Source organism: Suncus etruscus, chromosome 15 (genome assembly GCF_024139225.1).
Source record: "Suncus etruscus isolate mSunEtr1 chromosome 15, mSunEtr1.pri.cur, whole genome shotgun sequence".
NCBI classification, from domain to species: domain Eukaryota; kingdom Metazoa; phylum Chordata; class Mammalia; order Eulipotyphla; family Soricidae; genus Suncus; species Suncus etruscus.
In genome coordinates, this window is record NC_064862.1 from 55,440,106 (window position 1) to 55,462,639 (window position 22,534).

Consider the following 22,534-nt stretch of genomic DNA (forward strand, 5'->3'; position numbering starts at 1 on the left):
AAAGCCCCATAAAGAGTAACTTAAAAATCTTTTCAGATTCATTTTTCATAATATGTTATCAATGAACATTTGATTTGCATACTTCTTTTTTATGCCTATTTTATATGTTGATTCATACCTGGTTTGTGGTTTTCTGTTGTTCAAGGTATTTATTGGGCTAAAGTAAACTCCTGGCTTACTCCTGGTTATGTGCTCAGGGATCACTTTTGGCCGGACTTGACACCATATGTGTTCCAGGGCTCAAAGTCAGTTCAGTCATGTGCAAGACAAGCACTCTACCTGCTGGACTCTTTCTCTATTCCCATAAAACTAGATCATTTTTCATGGGTAAATGGGGTCTTGAGTGGAAGAGTTTAAGAAACCCTGGTGTAGAAGGCTAAACCAATGCCTGGAGCAGTGCTGGAACAAACATGGTCTTAGTTACTACTTTGCTAGTAAATTACTACTTATTAATACTCTTCAGAACTGTTCTCATGTCTTGATCACCAACGGTGCACATGGGATCAAGTTTGGAATGAGCCAGAGGAGGGAAAACTGAATTCTGGGACATCTTCTTGCACTAATGTCTTTTTTTTGTTTTTTGTTTTTGGGCCACACCCGGCGGTGCTCAGGGGTTACTCCTGGCTGTCTGCTCAGAAATAGCTCCTGGCAAGCACGGGGGACCATATGGGACACCGGGATTCGAACCAACCACCTTTGGTCCTAGATCGGCTGCTTGCAAGGCAAACGCCGCTGTGCTATCTCTCCAGGCCCGCACTAATGTCTTAATGATGTCTGTGTCAACCCAGATAGACCAACAGTCTGCCAAAGCCATCTGATGGCCTGCAAGCTCCCAATGGTTGACTCTCTCCTAGCTTGGAGCAGTGGGCCAGTTCACATGGAGTCTCCACATTGTAGGTCATTGATGCAAGATCATGACATGCTAGTTCAGGTTCATGGGAAGCATTATAAACTCATGGAGAATACACATTCCCTCTCTGGTGACCATACATTTTTGTTCCTGACTTTGGGTGGTATGTGAGCAGAGAGCAGGTGCCTCAGTGATGCTATGAAACAAAGCGCCCTACACCTCAGTGGGAAGACCAGTGATAATGCTCTCCCATCAGGAAAGTTGACTAGGAATTGGCCAGTGAAGGCTGGTCTGGACTCAGATTTAGATTGGCTCAGATCTATTCCCATGTCTCTCTTCTTCCTTGGATCATCTGGCTAGTGAAGCTTGCTAGAAGGGCTTGCACTTCTTGTGGGGATGGCTCAAAAGTCATGCTCAACTTGGTCAAGATGTTTCACATCTTTGCTTATGACATATCTGTGAGTATAACCAGTGGGAGCCCATTGGGAGCACTCAGGACCCTAAGTTGGGGACAATATACTCAAAGAAAGTCACAAAGAAAGCCACCAAGTCATGTCCTCCAAGGGTGGGCTGCAGGAAGTGGAGAAAATGGAGACCCCTTATCCCATCTACCTTGTTCCCTATTTGACTTTCCAAATGTAGTCATAGTAAAGAAGGCTTTCCTTGCTTGAAGCAGACCCAGGGTTCTGCTTCTTGCATTACAATTCTAAAAGTATCTGTAGCTTCTGAGCTCCTTGCAAATTCCCCTCTAGTCTCCAGGAGCTTTTGTTCTGACAGACAGGAATTTACTCTACTGTAAACCAGAGAGTCCCAATTTAGAGGGCCGAAATGCATCAGGCAGACAGCCCCGTTGACCCGGTTCCACTTTGTTAGCCTCTGCAATTAAGAAGGAGGTCGCTGAAAGTGAGACCTCGAAGAGGTGTGTGTGTGTGTGTGTGTGTGTGTGTGTGTGTGTGTGTGTGTGTGTGTGTGTGTGTGTGTGTATTCATTCCTTGAATTCGCTGGAACAGACCTCTGTAGAGAAGGCATAGTATACCGCCACATGCAGAAGGAAGAGAAGGAGTAGGCAAGTGAGTCTAAAGTGTCCAAGCTGTGGCCACTTGTGGGTGCTTAATTTCTCCCCGTTTAGTTCATCAACATGCTAAATAGATAATTCTAGTGCTTTGTCCTCCAAAAGCTTTTAAACAGATATTAGACCCCTCAATAGGACTGCAGGCTCTCTGGCTTTGAAACTCCAGGTCACAGTTGGGCCCTCATTCTGCTACCTCTCTCAGGCTCTCTGCTTTGAAGATGCAGGAGCCAGAGATTCTCTGCAGCTTCCCCAGAAAGATTTTTCAAGTGAAGTTGTTCTCAGGGGTTCTGGATAGCTTTCTCCCCACCCCTTCATCCTCTTGGGATTCTGAGCAATGAAGCATAAACCCCAAACAATAGCCCAGTTGGCCATGAAGCACAGTTTAATTAATCTGGGCATACACCCAACACCCCAGTGCCTGGCTTTGCGGGGGCCTGGCTTAGAGAAAGTTGAATGTTGGCTGTTGCAAAAGCAGGCACTTACCTTCCCATTCAAATCTAGATGGTAGGATCAAAATGAGACACACATATACATGCATATATATTCATAGACATTCATATACATACACATACATGAATACATACACAATCCCCCCCCCCCAAATACAAGGTCAAAGGGCTCTGGGATTGGGATGAAACATGTTAATCCACAAAACATCTTTCTGTTGTCAAGTCTTTTCAACTGTTTCTTGGAACCAGGCTGGGAATTTGTCTTCAGAATTTGTCTTCAGAATTTGACTAGTCTTCAGAACTTGACTTGAGGGGAAGCTTCCCTCACCTTAAAGAAAAGTTAGAGCCCACCAGTTCCTGATTCTTTTCTTTTAGATGCCTTAGAATCAGAAACTTAGAAGGCCGGTAAAGCTTTCAGTGAGTAAACACCTTGAAAATCATGACAACAGTTTGCTCAAGGGAGAGGCTGAGAAGGCCCCAGTATCCTTAGACTGCCTCTTTCTCTTTTGTTGACCAAGAACCCCTCCCATGTGCTTGTCTGTCCTCTTGACAACATGTAGACTAGCTAGTCCAGTGTTATCAGCTGTAGGCAGGGCTCCAGAAAGGGGTTGTCTGGCATCACAAAATCTGCCCATAGGCTCTGTTCTCTCAGCTTGATTGGTTTTATACCTTCTATCATCAAAACTGCTCCTCTCCATAGCAAATGAATTGAGATTTGCAAACAACCTTTGTATTCCTTAGCCGATGAAGGGATAAATAACATATGGGATATACATACGTACAACAGAATGCTTTTAAGCCTTAAAAAAAAAAAAAAGGAGCACATGCCTGGCATGTGTATAACCTGTAAGGTTCTCATCCCACCCCCACCCCCAAGCCCCCAAATCCTCATCACCAGCTCAGGTATTGAATTCAGCTAACCATATGAATCCAGGAGTGATAGCAGGTCACTAGGGGAGCATCATCTCCCCAAATAATTTTGGGTGGTTTGAGCCACACCCAGCAGTGCTCAGGGGTTACTCCTGACTCTGCACTCAGGAATCACTCCTGGAGGGCTCAAGGAACCATCTAGGATTACAGGAATCAAAGCCAGGTCAGTTACATGCAGCACAATCTACTTGCTGTGCTATTGCTATGGCCCTCCAAAAATACTTTTTAAAAATTTACAGAATGAAATTGAGACACTATAGATGGACCTGGAAGATATTCTGGGGAATAAAATAAATCAAACACAGAAAGAAAAGCCGATTCCCACACCCAGTCCTCACCCACTGATTGACCAGACAGTTGAAAAAAATCTGTCAGTATCAAGCAAAGCTTCTCACTGGGCCCACAAATAATACTGGTTTTCCAAAGAAGACTGTTTCGGAATTGTCTTCCCAAGAAGCATGAATCCAAGACATTTCCCTTCCAAGCTCGCACTGTGCAGACAAAAATAGCTTTTATGCTCTGGCTTCCTGTTTTCCCTGGAAACCGCTCCCTGAAAACCAAGGCCTCCTTGCCTCTGATCTTTCTCCTCTCACCCACCCTGCCCCCCAGTCTTAAGAGTTCGTGTTTAATGACCTGAGACATTCCCACCAAGCCCTTCTAGTCAATTGGCTTTTGTAGAGAGTGAATGAATGGACTTTTCTCGTGCCTGAAAAGGCGCTTCCCGGGCCCCATTGGAATGTTCTCCATGGAGCAGGCATTAAGCTCTTCTCTTTCTCTGACCCCAGTCTCTTTCTTCCCTCATTCTTGCAAAGATCAGACACCAATTGGTGGTCTTCCCTCTAATGAGGACTTTGTATTCTTTCGGGTTTATTTCTAATCCTCTTAAGACCCCAATCTTCTCCTTCCTCGGGAAATATTTGAACCCACTTGGCCTTATCTGGCGAGGGGGGTGGTGGTGGTTTTTGTTGCTTATTTCTTTCCTCTTCATGCCTCTATGCATGCGGGGACCCCCTCACAAGACATGAGAGTTTCTCTGACTCTCTGGAGGTGGAAGTGTTTGGGGGGATGGGGCAGGTCGATGGGCTATACCTATTCTGCTGTCCTGGGACTGTGTTGGAGGGGCAGAGTCAGGCAGGGCTGCTGGGATCAGGGTAATGTTTCTCACTTCTCATGTCTCTCTTTTCTTTTCCATATGCAGGAGCAGCACCCCAGTCCACTGATCTCTTTGGAGAACCAGGTCAGTTCCTCTCTTTGCTTTTGCCCCTCGCCTCTGCACTGCTCTTTCCACATTAGCCCTGCATGGAGCATTTATTTCTACAGCCCCTTGATTTCAGGATTCAAAAGCATCTCAAATTGTTACTCTCCTAAGACAGGGTCTACACATGCACACCTGTTTGCATATGTACTGCTTCATGTATGAGCGTGTGTGTGTGTGGGTCCACCCAGATACATAAAATCCCCTTAGAAAGCCTCACTCCCACTTATTTGCCATTATTGAGGTTTTTGTTTGTTCTTGTTTTAGGGGAGACACCTGGTGGTGATTGGGGCTTATTCCTGACTTTGCACTCAGAATTGACTCCTGGCAGTCTTGGGGACCATATGGGCTGCTACGGATCAAACCTAGGCTGGCCATGTGCAAGGCAAATGCCTATCTTGCTGCGGTATCACTCTGGCCCCTATTCTTGTTTTGTTTATTTGTTTGTTTTGTTTTATTTTGCTTGCCTCCTTCCACCTGGAGACATTGAGCACATGGGGATCGGGAAGGCACTGGGGTGTCCTGTGTGCCTTTGGGTTTAGAAAACTTGCCTCCCAGGTGTCCCATCTACCTTAGAAAGACTTGGCATGCTGGTGTATGTCTGTGTGTCTGGTGTCTGCTATCTCTAGGTTGGAGCTGAAGGTTAGTAGCCTGCTAGCACACACACACCCCCAAACCCCCCAAGTTCTGCTCCCTTGTCTGAGGAGACAGTATAATGGAACAGCCATGAGCTCCAGTGCAGAGACCTGCCTGTCTGTCTCCAGGTCCTGTGAGGCCATTCCTTTCGAGACTTTCCCTCCCGGATGTGGCATTAGTACCTGCTTTGCATGGCAAGAGTGACTTGGGCAACGACCCGGAAGTCAGCTGCACAAAAGCTTGGCTTGGGGCTGCTTTTGCCTTGGAGGTTCATTGGGAGGACTGGACCTTTCCTGTCTTTGTGCTGGTCAGTTTCTTCACTCTGAAGGACTAATAGAGGGTCTTACAAGGCAGATCCTTTCACAAATACAGCAGATGGGTTGTGGGGGTCACTCATAGGCTGTGGTCAAGGAGGCGCAGGGACCACAGAGGGATTTGTGGCCCCACCAGGGTCCTTCTGCCTCTCTTGTTCTGCTGTACCTCTGCTGTGATGCCCATTCTCTCCTTGTGTAGCTCTTGAGTCCTCCCAAAGGGAAAAGACTTCCCATTGCCACTCCTCCCATCAGCAGGATGGCCAGAGTTGAGAGCTCCTTTGTATTTCTGAGCTATCCTTTCCCCAGCACCCACATTCAGTTGCATGTGTTTTGGATATGGACAGATGACAAAGACCACAGGGTGAAGGTGGTACAGAACTTTGAGGGGGGCACCAACCCACTTTCCTTTGCCTCTTCCTTTAGGCTGCCCTTTTCTCATTAAAAGCCTGCTGTTCACTAAGAATGTCAACTTGAGGACCAGAGCCATAGTACAGTGGGGACAATTCTTGCCTTGGTTTGATCTCCAGCATCCCTATAGGGTCCCCTGAGCACCACCAGGAGTAATCCCTGAGTACAGAGCTAGGAGTAGCTACTGAGAACCACTGGGTGTGGCTCCAAATAAAAACAAACAAACAAAAATTGTCAGCATGGGCCAGAGACATAGTACAGTGCCTTGCAAGTGGACCTAGGTTCAATCCCCGCCATCCAATAAGGTTTTCTGAGCTCTGCTGGGAGTGATTCCTGAACACAGAGCCAGGAATAAGTTCTGAACGCTATCGGGTTGTGACCCACAAACCAAACCAAAACAAGAACATCAGCACATGTGCCTCACACCCTCCTACTGAGTTGCCTACATGCATATGTTCTGACATGGCTCAACTACTTCCTTTAGGGGAAGAATTATCCCCACAAAGAATGGTTCCCCTCTGTTTGCCATCTGTACTTCACCCCCAGGGCCAGTGGGCCATTTCTGAGATCAGGTTAAACATCAGTCCTTGGAGATGGACTGGGGCATCCACTGGGTAAGACCTGTGAGGGGGTGGTTGAATATTTGATAAGCACACACACACACACACACAAATACACAAATGCACACACACACACACACAAAACAGTTAGACAGACCGACAGACACACAGATACACACACAAAACAGATAGACAGGCACACACACAGATACATACACAAAAAACAGACACACACACACACACTTTTCTGGGAAGGAACTTTTTATGCATCAGGTTGACATGGAAAAACACACAGAGAATAATGCTGGTGGGTAGCTTTAAGACACACAGCATGCCATTTCTCTTCATGCTGGACATTAAAAATAAACATTCAGCTACTGAAAAAGATGGAAAGTTTGATTGGTTGCTGATTTAGACCCTCCAAAGGTATTCTCTGGGATGCAATGGGGTACAATCTGGAACTGTGTCTCTTTCCTCACCTAGGAGCAGCAGGGACTTGGGAGGATCTAAAACAATGCCCTGTACCTGGCAGGCCTGTCCCAGAGGGAAAAGCAGACTCAGAGCTACTCCCATGAGGATGCCCAGGGTTTGGGAAGGCGAATCTACCCTGGGATCTGTCCTTAGGCCCTGGACCTGCCCTATGGAGGGAGCCTGGTCACACATGGGTGGAGAGGGAGAGTGCCCCTGATCATGGCCAGTGTATCAAGAGCATCCTACTCATCCTCTACCTTTAAGCCCAGGAGGCTTGTTACACACACACACACACACACACACACACCACACACACACACACACACACACACACACACACACACACACACACACACAGAGAGAAACATACAGACACAGAGAAACTCACAGAAACTCATAGACACAGACAGAGAAATTTATACACAAACACATGCTCAAACACAAAAACACACAGATACATAGAAACAGACATAGAGAGACACAGACAGAACCACACTCCAAGGGGAAAGACCCCTTGGCCTCTTTAATTCCAGCCTCTCACCTCCATTTGCTCCAGCCCCAGCCCTGAGTCAGCTGTCCTGGTTGTCCTGAGTTTGCTGGATTCAAGGCCAGAATCTCTGGGATGGTTTGTCTAGAGGGCGATGGAGGAAAGAGATGGTGGTGGCATGTTCTCGGGGGCTCGCCAGCACCCTGGAATCCATTCAATTAGCTCAAGTTGCTTATATCAACTTGTTGGAAGGTGGTCAAGGTCAGGGTGGGCTAAAAGGAAGGCATTTTAGCATCCCTTTATTTAAAGGGGGTGAAGAAAATGGGTAGAGAGGGAAAGAGAAGGCACCAGCTCTTTCAACATTTTGCTCCTCCAAGAAGTCCAAGCTTGCCCTCATGCAGCTGACCTGGGTTCGATCTCTGAACTTGCATTCGGTCCCCCCAAGCCCTGTCAGAAATGATCCCTGATAGGGATCACTGGACGAGTAATCCCCAAACAAACAAAAAGTAACAGGCAGACCAGACCCAGTTCACAATGCTGAAGATTCAGCAGAGAACAGTCCAGAATATTGTGTCCAGCGATTGTTCATTCTGATGGTTGAGGGGTTGTGTCCACTCCACCTATAATTTCACACAGTCCCTGGTGCTCTGCAATCAGGTGTCTGTAAGAAGGGGCAGGATATGTAGGACTGTATAGGGGGCTGCTGCTCTGGAAGCTGCTCTCTCTGGAGGTGCCTTGGAAGCCCAGAGCAAGAGCTCACAACTGAGAAGCCTTCACCTGACCCAGAATCTGTGATCTGTACACTGGTCGGATCTGGGTTTCTATCAAAAGAATATGCCAGTTTCCCTTAGATTCAATTAATGAGCCAGTTCCTCCATGCTGCTCAGGGCTTTATGGTCCTTAGGAACTCAGGATGAATAAAGGAGTCACCTTCTGCCGGGGAGAGGCAGGGGTCTTAAAATCAGGAACCCCATCTCTTTGCTAGTCTGCCACCTTCTAGGCCCAGTGAATCCCAGACCATTGCTGTGTTGTGCCAATCGCCCCCTAGGGCTCCTGAGAGAAACCAGGCTAATAGTTATCATTAGCTAATTAGCTGACAATTGTTCAGCCCAACTGAAGCCTTGGCTAAACCAGCGAGTCTCTCCCTCCCCGAGGGCCTGGGACAGTCTGCACACATTTCTGATGATTGTCACAACTCAGGGAACAAGGATTGGCTGCAAGAATGTGGCAGGCAGAGCTGAAGGGACCCCTAAATATTGCTTTATGCATTAGGCAAACATCCCCTTACTCTACCCTGGGTGTCAATGGTGAGAGGCAGGCTCCAAGGTGGCCTCTGATTCCTGCTACACTCCTCATTTCTTTCTGCCAAAACCATCTTCTCTAGCTCACGTAACACCCAACGTGTCTCCAGGGTCTCCAGGCCTGCATCCCATAGGGTGCTAGAGCGGGAGAACTATAGTCCAGCAGAGACTGTGGCCAGCAAAGTTTTCTAGGTGAGACCCCAGTGGGAAAGCATGTGACATGTGACCAGCGCTGGGCTCTGTCCCCAGCATGACTAAGTAAATACATTAGAGTACAAGAACCCAGCACATGGGACCAGAGTGATAGCACAGCCAGTAGGGCATTTGCCTTTTTCACACGGCCAACCTAGGTTCAATCCCCAGCATCTCCTATGGTCCCCCAAATCTGCCAGGAGTAATTCCTGAGTGCAGAATTAGGAATAATCCCTGAGTACTGCCAAGTGTGCCCTCCCAAAAACAAAAACAAAAACCCAGCACCAAGGCAGAGAAGAGTAGCCTGCGGAGCCAACCTCACTGAGATGCAGAGGGCTCATTCTTCTCCAGAGGGGCCCAGCTGTCTCATTAGCCTCCTAAAACTCTTCCCAGCACTTCCCCACTCTGGGCTCCGATTAACCTTTTCCTCCTTGGAGAGCATTTCTGCGAAGTAATCAGGAGCTGTGGAATGGCTGGTACCTGAATCTCCAACCCATTAATCCTTACTGTGCCCAGCATCTGGTGAAAGGCAGCAAATTGCTTCTCAGCCCATCTGCCTGCTTTCTCTGGGCTTCCTGTGGAAGAGTAGCACTTTGTTGAATTCAGAAGATGGCTGGGCCAATCCCTCAACCACCTTCTCCTCTGGCTCCCATTTGCCGGATCTCTCATGGCTCTGGAGGCAGCCAACTGAACCTTCGCCTGGGCAGTGAAGAATGTGACTTTCAGGACAGGGGTACTTGATATGGGGAGGGTCCCCCTGGCCTCTAGTGGGGACATTGGGATGGGACATTCCCCCCAATGGTCAGTAGGTCCCCCAAGCCTGGCCATGTCCAGAATTTCCAACATTTCCAACATCCATTTTAAAGATATGCCAACAGTCAGTCCGCTTGGTGTGGGATGGGCAGAGGGTGACTCATGGTAGGGTGCTAGCTTGTGTGAGGCCCTGGTTTCTATCCTCAACACACTCCCAAATAAAGGAGGTGAGTCCAAGAGCTGGTGTGCCCCCAACTCTTCTAGGTGTGACTCCTCCCTAGAAAAATAAATTTTAACAATATATAACTAGCAAGTGTCAGGGGCCAGATTAGTACCAGGTTGGTTTTGTCTTTTTGGTTTGTTTTGGTTTGTTTTGTTTTGGGCCACACTCCTCCATGGTCAGGGCTTACTCCTGGCTCTGTGCTCAGGAATTACTCCTACTGGACTCAGGAGACCATATGGGATGCCGAGGAATGAACGTGAGTTGGCTGTGTGCAGGGCAAGTGCCTTCCACTACACTATTGTTCTGACCCCTAAGACCAAGGTTGGAATGAAACAGTGCATTGTGACATTGCTGAAATACTTGTATTAAAATCTATTGTAGATCAATGCTCGGCTCATGAGCAGTGGAGAGTAGGTGGCGCTAAGCAAGGTGAGCCTGTATGGAATAGTCAGAGATACGTTTTCTGTCACCCATATTATATGCATACATTATGTGTGACATACATGGTGGAACATGTACCTGATATAACATTAGCTGTAGACGTGGATGAGAGGAGCCCAGGGAAGGGTTTTGCATCTTCTGGCCCATTATGTAGTTGGTAGAGAATAGTCAGGAGGGTCCCCTGGGCCCCCTGAGATCTGTTTGAGTTGTTCCCCCCCCCCCACACACACACATATTTAAAAACCAGTAGGGGGGTTAGGAAGATAGCTCATCGTTTCACACCCAAGATCAATCCCCAGCACTGTAACACTGCATGGTCCTCCTCTGAACATCAGTTGGGAGGTTACACACAAGAAATTCTAAGTTACAAAAAAAAAAGAAAGAAAGAAAGAAAGGGCCCAGAGAGATAGCACAGCGGCATTTGCCTTGCAAGCAGCCGATCCAGGACCAAAGGTGGTTGGTTCGAATCCCGGTGTCCCATATGGTCCCCTGTGCCTGCCAGGAGCTATTTCTGAGCAGACAGCCAGGAGTAACCCCTGAGCACTGCCGGGTGTGGCCCAAAAACCAAAAAAAAAAAAAAAAATAGAAAGAAATTCTAAGTTAGAAACCCCCAAATTTCAGTAAGGTGAAGTCCCAGGAACTCCTGGGAGATGGAGCCCTTAAACCCAACAGCCAAGTGACCAACAGGAGGCAGACTGGGGGCTCCTGACACCAGAATCCCAAGGACTAGAGCCCCCACTCCCCATCCTCTTGAGTGAGGGTGACAGGTATTTCAGGAGGGTTGGGTGCCTGACACCCCAACACAGCCTGTGGCTTTGGGGCTGACGCCTGTCCAGGACAAAACCCTCCGGTGTGCTGGTGTTTATTCCATGGCTGGCCCCCCTCCCATGTTCCCACAGCTTGGCCAGGGTTCAGTGGGCCCTGAATGTACCTCTGTGTCCTGGTAGCTATGAACAAACAGGGTGCTGTGCCAGCCCCAACTGTCAGGGTTCAGGCATCGTTGGGCAAGGCTTTGCTACTGAGGTGTTTGCTTGCTCAAGGCTTTTATTTACTCTTCTGTGGCTTTGCCTTGGGGGGCCAGGCATCTTCCTCTGTGCCTGCTTGTTCCCCATTGATGAATCGTTAATGTTGTGATCCTGTTATTATTAGAAATGGCCTCTCCAATCTAGATGATTCTCACCCAAGTGCCAGACAGGGAATGAGGCACATGTGTTACCTGGGGACAAGGGCTGGGATGGGTGGGTCAGTCTAGAGGGGTTGGGGTGGGGCAGAGACTACTGGCTTAGTTGCTGACCATAAGGTGGCCAAGTAGAGCTCTAGAGGTGAGCCAAGCTGGAGCCATGGTCAGTGTAAAGGCCCTATGGTCACTTGCTCAAGGCACAGCTGGGACTGCTGTGGCCAAAACAGGGAGCTGAAGGGCAAAGGGGCCACAGTGGAGCAGCAAAGTGAGACTGGATTTGACTTTAACTGTCTGTGGGAGCCCACTGGAGGTCATCGGATGGTGGCCTGGATGGCATTTCTAGTCCTCTTGCAAGAAATCCAAGTGAGCCAAATCAGAGACTGGAAGTTGGCCAGGGTGTCAGACCAGTGTATGCCCAGAGTGACGGGGTAAGGACCTAAGACTGAAGGAAGAGCTGATGGGATTCCAGGTTGGATACAAGGCAGTTTACAGCCATGAAGAGAAATTGTTCCCTAAACCCAGAGAAGAAAGTCAAGAACATTCCTTAAACCCAGTATCCAGGGCTGTGGTTCTGTGTAGGGGACAGGAGGCACCCAGGTTGTCCCTCTGGGTTTCCATCTGCAGATGGACATGAGTGTGAGTGCATATATGTACACACCAGTGCTTGTGTGCGTGTGCTGTGTGTGTTGTGTGTCTGTTGTAAGGTCTACATCTGTGGGATGTTACATGTGGATGTCATATACTCATGTGTGCTTCTTCATGCATGTGTGTGCACATGTCCACATAAGCAGAGATTTCACAGGTTGTCCTGAAGGCTAATCGCATGGAACTTTCTTTAAGGCCCACACACTTCTGGGGTAAAGGAGATAGCACAGTCGGTAGTATACTTGCCTTCTATGCAATCCAGAGTTTGATCCTGGAACCCTGTAGTGACTCCTGAGCAGAGCTAGGAATAAGCCTTGAGCACTGATGGATATGTCTCCTCCTTCCAATAAAACAAAACAAAACCATGCTCAGTATTGGTTGCTCCCATTGTTCTTGCTGCCTTCTCTTTGGTCTGGGCTTCTCTTGATGTGCCAGCAGCTCAGTCCACAGTGCACACAGACACCCTCAAGTCCCTGCTTTCCCCCTAGTGGCCATTCCCATCCAGTTGGTCCCTTCCTTCCCTCGGTCCTTCCCTACTGATTGAGCTCTGCCATTCTCTGATTCACCTGGCAGGGCAGGCCCAGGTTTGAGCTCTTATACTCTGAGGATTTGTGTCTGATAGTGACTGGCAGAAAACAGCAGGATAGGCCCATAAAGATTTTTTTTTAATAATATCTTTCTTCAAACACCATGATTACAAACATGACTGTACTTGGGCTTCAGTCACTAAAAGAACACCCCCCCCTTCACCAGTGCAACATTCCCACCACCAATGCCCCCATCTTCCTCCTCCCACACCTCCTACCTGTATTCAAGATAGGCATTCTACTTCTCTCATTTATTAATATTGTCATGGTAGATGTTAGTGTATTATTTATCTAACTGCACTCACCCCTCTTTGAGGTGAGTTTCATATCGTGAGTTGGTACTTCTGGCCCTCATCTCTGGGCATTATCACAATAATGTCTTTAATTTTTCTTAAAACCCATAAATAAGCAAGACTATTTTCTATCTCTCTCTCTCTCTCTCTCTCTGACTTATGTTGCTCAGCGTAATAGTTTCCATGTCCATCCATGTATAGGAAAATTTCATGACTTTATCTCTCCTGACAGCTGTATAATATTCCATTGTATATATGTACCACAGTTTCTTTAGCCATTCATCTGTTGAAGGGCGTCTTAGTTGTTTCCAGAATCTGGCTATTGTAAATAGTGCTGTGATGAAAATAGATGTGAGGAAGGGATTTTTGTATTGCATTTTTGTATCTGTTGGGTATATCCCTATGAGGGAGTGGTATAGCTGGATCATATGGGAGCTCAATTTCCAGTTTTTTGAGGAATCTCCATATTGTTTTCCATAAGGGCTGAACTAGACAGCATTCCCAACAGCAGTGAAGGAGAATTTCTTTCTCCCCACATCCCTGCCAACACTTATTGTTCTTGTTGTTTTTTTTTTGTGGTGTGTGCCATTCTCTGTGGCATGAGATGGTACCTCATCATTGTTTTGATAATTAATGATGTGGAACATTTTTTCATGTGCCTTTTGGCCATTTGCATTTCATTTTTTAGAAATTGTTCATTTCTTCTCCCATTTTTGATGGGGTTAGATTTTTTTTTCTTCTTAAATTCTGTCAGTAACTTGTATATCTAAGATATTAGCGCCTTGTCTGATGGATATTAGGTGAATAATTTCTCCCATTTTGTGGGTGACTTTTGTATCCTAAGCACTATTTCCTTTGAGGTGCCGAAGCTTCACAGTTTAATATAATCCCATCTGTTTATCTCTGTTCCCACTTGTATGAAGAGAGCTGTTTCCACCTTGAAGAAGCCTTTAGTTTTGATATCATGGAGTGTTCTACCTACGTGTTGTCCAATATACCTTACGGTTTTATGTCTGATATCCAGGTCCTTAATCTATTTGGATTTGACCTTTGTGCTTGGTGTTAGATGGAGGTCTTAGTTTGCTTTTTTGCAAGCGACTGACCTGTTGCCCCAACCCACTTGTTGAAGAGGCTTTCCTTGCTCCATTTTGAATTTATTGCCCCTTTATCAAAGATTAATTGATTGATTAATTAACAGATTAATTAATGTCTGGGGAACATTTTCTGAATATGGAAGTCTATTCTACTGATCTGAGAATCTGTATTTATTTCAATACCATGCTGTTTTAATAATTATTGTTTTGTAAAAGTTTAAAGTTGGAAAAGGTGATGACTTCCATACTCCTTTTCCCAAGGGTTGCTCTAGCTATTCATTGGTGTTTATTGTTCCAAATGAATTTCAGGAGTGTTTGATACACTTATGTGAAGATTTTCATGGGTATCCTTAGAGGGATTGCATTAAATCTGTATAATGCTTTGGGGGGTATTGCCATTTTAATTATGTTAATCCTGCCAATCCATGATAAGGGTTTGTATCTTCATTTCCTTGTGTCCTCTCATTTCTTTCTTTCTTTCTTTTTTTTTTTGGTTTTTGGGCCACACCTGGTGGTGCTCAGGGGTTACTCCTGGCTGTCTGCTCAGAAATAGCTCCTGGCAGGCACGGGGGACTATATGGGACACTGGGATTCGAACCAACCACCTTTGGTCCTGGATCGGCTGCTTGCAAGGCAAACACCACTGTGCTATCTCTCCGGGCCCCGTCCTCTCATTTCTTAAAGCAGTGTTTTGTAGTCTTCTTTGTATAGGTCCTACACATCTTTAGTTAAGTTGACTCCAAGATATTTGAGTTTGCGTGACACTAATGTGAATAAGTATTTTTAATGTCCTTTTCTTCTGTATTATTATTGGTGTATAAGAAGACCATTGATTTTTGTGCATTCATTTTGTAGCTTGCCACTTTGCTATATGAATCTACTGTTTCTAGAAGCTTTTTGGTAGAGTCTTTAGGGTTTTCTAGATATATTATCATGTCATCTGCAAACAGTGAGAGATTGACTTTTTCCTTTTCTATCTGGATGCCCTTGATATTTTTTTTGTTGTCTAATCTCTATGGCAAGAACTTCAAGCACTATGTTGAATAGGAATGGTGAGAGATAGCAGCCTTGTCTTGTACTAGATTTTATTGGAAAGGCTTTTAGTTTATCACCATTAAAATAATATTTGCCATTGGCTTGTGGTAAATGGCCTTGACTACATTAAGAAAAGTTCCTTCCATTCCCATCTTGATGAGGGTTTTTATTAAGAATGGTGTTGGACCTTATCGAATGCTGCATCTATTGATATGATCACATGATTTTTATTTTTATTTTTGTTGATATGGTGTATTATGTTGATTGATTTACATATGTTAAACCATCCTTGCATTCCTGGAATGAATCCTATTTGGTCGTGGTGTATGACCTTCTTGATTGGATTCTCTTTGCCAGAATTTTGTTGAGGATCTTTGAATCAGGGATATTTGTTTGTAGTTTTCTTTTCTTGCAACATCTTTGTCTGGTTTTGGTATCAGGGTGATGTTAGCTTCATAAAAACTATTTTAGAGTGTTCCTGATTTTTCAATTTCATGAAAGAGCTTGAAAGGGGTTTGCAGTAATTTATCTAGAAAGATTTGAAAGAATTTGTTAGTGAATCCATCTGGGCCTGGGCTTTTGTTTTTGGGAAGACTTTTGATTACTTTTTTAATTTCCTCAGTAGTGATAGGTCTGTTTAGTTATGCTGGATCATCGTGGTTTAACCATGAAAGGTTGTAGGAGTCCAAGAATTTATCCATTTCTTCCAGGTTCTTGTGTTTTGTCACATAGAGTTTTTCAAAGTAGTCTCTGATTACCTTTTGAATCTCTGCAGTATCAGTGATCTCACTGTTTTCATTTCTAATCTGATTTACTAAGTTTCTCTCCATATTTGAGTTTTGCTAGTGGTTTATCAATCTTGTTTATTTTTTCAAAGAACCAGCTTTTGCTTTCATTGATCTTTCTATTTGTTTTCTTTTTTTATTTCCATTTCATTATGATTTCTGCCCTAAGGTTTATTATTTCCTTCTGCCTACCTATTTTTTGCTCCTTTGTTGGTTATTTTCTAATTTTAAAAGCTGTGTCATTAAACTATTTGTGTAGGCCCCTTTTTCCTTTATGATGTGTATTTGTAAAGTATAAGTTTTCCTCTTAGTACCACTTTTGCTGTGTCCCATAAATTCGGACAATTTATATCTTCATTGTCATTTGTTTTTGTTTTTTGTTTTTTGAATGTTTTGATTGCCTCTTTGATTTTATTTCTGACCCACTGGTTGTTCAACCATGTGCTGTTTAATTTCCAGGTGTTAACATTTTGTTCTGTGACCCTTTGTAGTTCATTTTTAATTTTAGTGCCTTGTGATCAGCAAAGTAGTCTGTATAATTTCTATCATCTTGAATTTATGGAGATATGTTTTATGGGCCAGCATGTAGTCTATCCTGGAGAATGACCCATGTGCATTGGAGAAGAATGTGTATCCAGGTTTCTGGGGATGGAGTGCACTATGTATATATGGATATATATATGTATATATGGAGTGCCCTATATATATGTCTATATATATACAAGTCCACTTTCTTCCATGTCTCTTTCCAGAGCTAGTATATTCTTGTTGGGTTTCAGCCTGGTTGACCTATCAAGAGGCAACAGGGCAGTGTTGAGGTCTCCTACTATTATTGTATTGTTATTGATATCTTCTTTCAGATTTGTTGACAATTGTATTAAATATTTTGCTGGTACCTCATTGGCTGCGTATATGTTTAGGAGAGTGATTTCTTCCTTTTGTACGTATCCTTTGATTAGTACAAAATGACCATCTTTTTCCCTTATAACTTTTCTGAGTCTAAAGTTTGTGTCATCTGATATTAATATGGCCACTCCAGCTAGGTTTTTTTTTGGGGGGGGGAGGGGTGGGTCACACCCGGCAGTGCTCAGAAATCGCTCTGGCAGGCTCAGGGGACCATATGGGATCCCGGGATTCAAACCACCATCCTTCTGCACACAAGGCAAACGCTCTACCTCCATGCTATCCCTCCGGCTCCACTCCAGCTTTTTTAAGGGAGTTGTTTGCTTGGATGATTTTCCTCCAGCTTTTTTATTTTGAGTCTATATTTGTTGTAACTATTTTGATGTGTTTCTTATGGGCAGTATTTTGAACCATTTTTGCCACTCTGTTTCTCTTAACTGGTGCTTTTAGTCTATTGGCATTGAGAGAGATTATTGTCATGGGATTTGAGTTCATCTTTGTGTTAAAGTTTATGTGTCTGTTGGTCTGTCTTGTATTAAAGAAAACCTTTTAGTTTTTTCTTTAAGGCTTGTTTTGAGTCTGTGAAGTTTCTGAGAGGCTTTTTTTTTTTAAAGCACTGGGCAGGAGTTGGTACCACCCTGTGGGCTGGGACCACCTACCTGGCTGGTGAACCTTGATGGAAATAAATTTGCTAGGATCTTCCTTAGTTCACACAGGGGATCAGGAAGCCAAGAATGGAAAAATACAGAGGCTTTTTAAAAGCACCAGGCAGGATTCTGGTACTATCTGGTGGGCTGGAACTGCTACCTGGCCGGTGAACCTTGATGGGATTAAGTTCGTTGGGGTCTTCCTTAGCAGCCACATGCAGGGAATCAGAAAGCCCCCTCAAAGATTTCTTTGAGTCACCCCCAGCCCTTCCTAGCACACTGGGCCTTAAGAGCCGGGCCCAGCCAGGGTTTGCAATATTGTTACTGAAGGGTATCATGCCTATCACTTTCCCTCCTTTTAGCACCCAGTTTCTGTCCATTGTGATCGGTTTGAACCCTCATCACAGTGGTCCCTTCTCTGTGCCCTCACTCTCTGTGCAGTGCCCTTACTGCACTCCGCTGCTCTTTGTAACAAGCTTCCTACTATGGACTGGTCCTCCTGGCCCTCGATTCTATTGTCTGGGTATTATCTGTTTCCTTTGCTCTGGCAGCCCTGAGATCATTTGCAATGGAGCAAAGTTGTACAGACAAGCTGAGGTTAAATTAGCGCCCACCCACCCTCAAGTGAGTCTATATATAGTCAATTTTGGTTTTTTCTCCAACTTATGGACAGCATTTCCTTTTCAGATGAGTTCATTGACCAAAAATAGTCTGCATATTGATGGCAGGAGCAGAGGTTAAGAAGAGATGGAGAGGGCTAAGGTAGGGCCAGCAGCCAATGACGCAGCTTGAGGAAGAGACACAGTCTTCCCATTGTTTTCCTTATGGAATCTTCCTTGTTGCCCTTCTGACATCCCCAGCAACTGTGGTAATGCCTTTGCTTCCTGATCTGGGTCCTCTGCTCTTTCCTGGCCTCTGTCTCACACAATGGCTCTTACCTCCTATCTGGTATCCAGTGACCCATTTGCATTAGCTCTGGAATGATCCATCCCCTCACTCAGAGCCCCTGTTATACTTCAAGGAGACTCCATAGACCTTTGCTTGTTTCTGGGTGTTCAGAAAGGAAAGGGCCTTCCTGAAAGTTGTTTTATAATATTCTTCCTTTTTTATTTTAATTATATAATTTAATCTTTTCATCTCTTAATTTTTATTTTATTTATAAATATAATTGAATTACCATGAGATACATAGCTACAAAGCTGTTCATGATTGAGTTTCAGTCATACAACGTCCAAGATCCTTCACCAGGGCACATTTCCTACCACCAATATTCTCATTTTTCCCTTTTGCCTTCTCCCTATCTGCCCCTGTGGCAGACATTCTCTCTCTCTCTCTCTCTCTCTCTCTCTCTCTCTCTCTCTCTCTCTCTCTCTCTCTCTCTCTCTCCTCTCCTCTCTCATTCTCTTCTAATAGAAGACATTCTTTTTCTTTTTTTGTCTTTTGGGCCACACCCAGCAATGCTCGGGGGTTACTCTTGGCTCTGTGTTCAGAAATTACTCCTGGCAAGCTCAGGGCAGCATATGGGATGTCGGGGGAAATCCTGGTCAGATGCATTCAAGGCAAATATGCTGCTACCTGCTGTGCTATCATCCCGAACCAATAGAGCGCATTCTTTTTTTTTTTTTTGGTTTTGGGTCACACCCGGCCCCTCCTGGCTCTACGCTCAGAAATCGCTCCTGGCAGGCACAGGGGACCATATGGGATGCTGGGATTTGAAACAATGACCTTCTGCATGAAAGGAAAACGCCTTACCTCCATGCTATCTCTCCGGCCCCAATAGAGCGCATTCTTAATGGTGCTTGAGGCTCAGGGGCCACACGTGGTGCTTCCAGAGGCCATTGGGGCCACTCCTGGGAGGAGTTAATAATGCTGGATATAGAAATCAGGGCCTCAGTGTCCTAGGGCCTGCTCTATCCCTGGAGCATAGATACTCCCTTCACCTCTAAAGGCCTTTACAGAGGAGGAATCTTGACTCACCATTCACTTGTTACTCTAATCTAGTTAAACAAAATGTAGAAAGACACCTCATGTAAACTGAGCACAGAGCCAGGAGTAAGTAAGTCCTGAGCACCACTGGAAGGGCTGTGTTTGCAGGTCCCAAAGATTTAACCATTGGCCTTTGAGGTCATTCGATACCTTGTGAGCACTTTTCCTTGACTCATCGCATATTCCTTTTCTATATCATGTTATAGGCTCTGGAATCTGCCTTTGGGTGCCTGTCTGCCATTCAGGAATTTTCCTTCAGTCATGTGATTATACAGTGATTATACTTTCCTAATGTAACAATTCACAAGTGTGTACTATCGTATTAAATAATCACTAAGAGGGCCCAGAGAGATATCACAGCGGCGTTTGCCTTGCAAGCAGCCGATCCAGGACCAAAGGTGGTTGGTTCAAATCCCGGTGTCCCATATGGTCTCCCGTGCCTGCCTGGAGCTATTTCTGAGCAGACAGCCAGGAATAACCCCTGAGCCCCGCCAGGTGTGGCCCAAAACCCAAAAATAAATAAATAAATAAATAAATAAATAAATAAATAAATAAATAAATACTAAGAATACCTGTCAGATTATGATAAAGCATCTTAAGATTGTGCCTTCGGAGAGAGAATAGTCTTTTTTAAAAAATGTTATAAGGCAATGTCAGTTCATAACAGTATTTCTCCGGCTAGTGACACCTCAATGTAGGGGACAGTGGAATGATGCGGACCATGATAGCCCTGGGTGAACACACTCATTTTGTTCACTTAAAATAAGTCAGTTTCTTGTGGGGGGGAGTGACACTTTTTTCCCCTGAAAAGTGGACCTGTCTGGCTTGTGAAAGGCCCTGAGTTCCAACCTCTGGGCTCCTTGAACCCCACCAGGTTCACCCTGGGCCCAGCCAACATCATATCACCAAGTCCAGGCCCTAAACCATCTGTCCTGATGGGCTGAGTGTCACCAAGAGTGACCCCAAATTAACAACAACAACAACAATACTGATAATAAAAGCAAAATAATGATCCCTGGCCTGCTCTTTTCTGGAAAAAATTCCTTCTTTTTCTTTTCTGTATAGTTTTTGCTACTTCACCCAGCAGTTCTCAGGGCTTACTCCTGGCTCTGTGCTCAGGGATCATTCTGGTAGGGCTCAGGGCACCATCTGGGATGTTGGGATGAAACCTGGATCAGCCCTGTGCCAGGTGAGAATCTTCCCCATTGGGCTATCTCTCCAGCTCTATCTATATTTTCTTTTATCTTCTTGTTCCTGGACCTCTTCTGTCACTTTCTCTTTTCTCCTCTCTCCCACCCTCTTTCACTCTCCACAGGGACTCCAGGAAGAAACCAGCAAATGTTTGCTGCTATTTTGTTTCAGGGTCTTGCAGAGACACTCAACCGATCATAATCCTTGGGTTCCTGCTTCTGTATCCAGGAGTGGCAGCTTTTTGCCACACAGCAGATCCTGGCTGCTTTTGGCCTCTGAAGTTGCCTGACTCGAAATTCATTCTAGAGTGTTGAAAGTTACATGAATGATGTGATTTTTGGGGGGTTGGATTTTTATTTTGTTTGTGTGGGGTGTTTTTTTTTTCTGGGTCATACCCCATGGTCCTCAGGTCTTACTACTGGCTCTTTTCTCAGGAGCCAGTACTGGTGATACTCCAAGTTTACTCCTGCTTCTGTTCTCAAGCCTCTCTCCTGGTGAGGCTCAAGAGACCCTATGGGGTGCTGGGAATCAAACTTGGGTGAGCTTCATGCAAGGCAAGTGCCTTACTTTCTATACTGTTTTTTCAATTCATTTTTGTTTGGTTTGGTTTGGGTTGGGTTTGGTTTTCAACACCTTCTCCATCCCTGCCCTTTGTCCTCAGAAAGTCATCACTCTGGGTACCACCGGGCATTTGGCAGGGCACGTGTGTGGTACCCTATCATCTTTTTTAGCCAACTCAAATGCCCAGAGTAAACAGCTGTCTTATGGTGACTTTCTGGGGATCCATGAGCTCAGAGTAAACTTCCCTAATCCCCCCTCCTGGCATCTCCTGGGCCTTAGACCCCAGGCCAGTGCCAGACAGGAAAATTCAGGACAGTGATGCCATAACTGGCTTTAGTTAAATAATTTGCTGTTTATAGCTTCTCTGTTTATGAATCAGTTAAAAGCCCTTTTAAGTGAAATTGGATAGACTACAAAGTGTTGGTTTCATGTGTTTTATTTGCAGTTTAATCAGCGTGATCCAGCTGCCGGAGTGGGGAGAACCGAGCCGGGGTTTTAATTATCCCTGCTTTGCCCGAGTTAGGAATTCCCAATGGTGCCGTCTGTGCGAAGATGCCAAAAACCGCATTGTTCTTTAATTAGCTGTTGTAATTGTTTTCGTCTAATCTCCGTGATTAGCAGCAGCATTAAATACAGCAGGAAGAAAAGGCCTGTCCTCCACGCGTTGCCCCAGTAAACAGATCCTTCCTCCCTTCTGGAGAGGGAGATCATAGAAAATCAATTAGAACTCAACCAGCGCTGATTGGGAAATGATAAAGACCATGCAGGAGAGATGGAGTCTGGGGAGCTGGGCCCCCAGCCCACCTGGAGGAGCTCCACAAACCCCCCACCTGTCACAGAGGCTCGGTCATGGGGGTTGACACCAGGTTGACACCTGCTCCGGGTTCGGCTTCAGGGACTCTGCTTCCTGCTGCCACCAGTTTGACGGCTCCTTGGTGCCAGGCATTCTGCCAGGCTTCCAGGCAACTCTGCCAATGAGAGCAGACATAGTCCCTGTCTGCTTAGAGTCTGCATCCAGAACAAGGGGCTATTCCTTGCCCAAACCGGGAGCCCCTGTGAATCAGGAAAGGCTATATAAAGGGGCTCAGAGGGAACATGAGGGGCTCCCAGGAAATGGAAGCCTAAAATAGGGTATGATGCGGAAGGAGCCAGAGGCCAGAGGAAACTTTTGTCTGTGCAAAGGTTCTAGGTAGGTAGATTAGCTCTTTCCTGTACCTGCGCCTTCTTATTTGTGGTTCGTTTAGCTCGATCAATGCTTTTTTTTGATTTCTATGAGGATCCTCCA

General features: G+C 45.4%; 1 protein-coding gene across 1 annotated transcript in view; it reads left to right on the forward strand.

Moving 5' to 3' along the window:
• The first annotated feature begins 1,260 nt into the window (after positions 1-1,260).
• The window catches only part of XYLT1 (xylosyltransferase 1), a 124,251-nt gene continuing 102,977 nt past the window's right edge, over positions 1,261-22,534 (forward strand). Inside the window, exon 1 of the mRNA XM_049788111.1 lies at positions 1,261-1,308. Coding sequence (XP_049644068.1) covers positions 1,261-1,308 — 48 coding nt within the window. The remainder of the gene's footprint in view (positions 1,309-22,534) is intronic.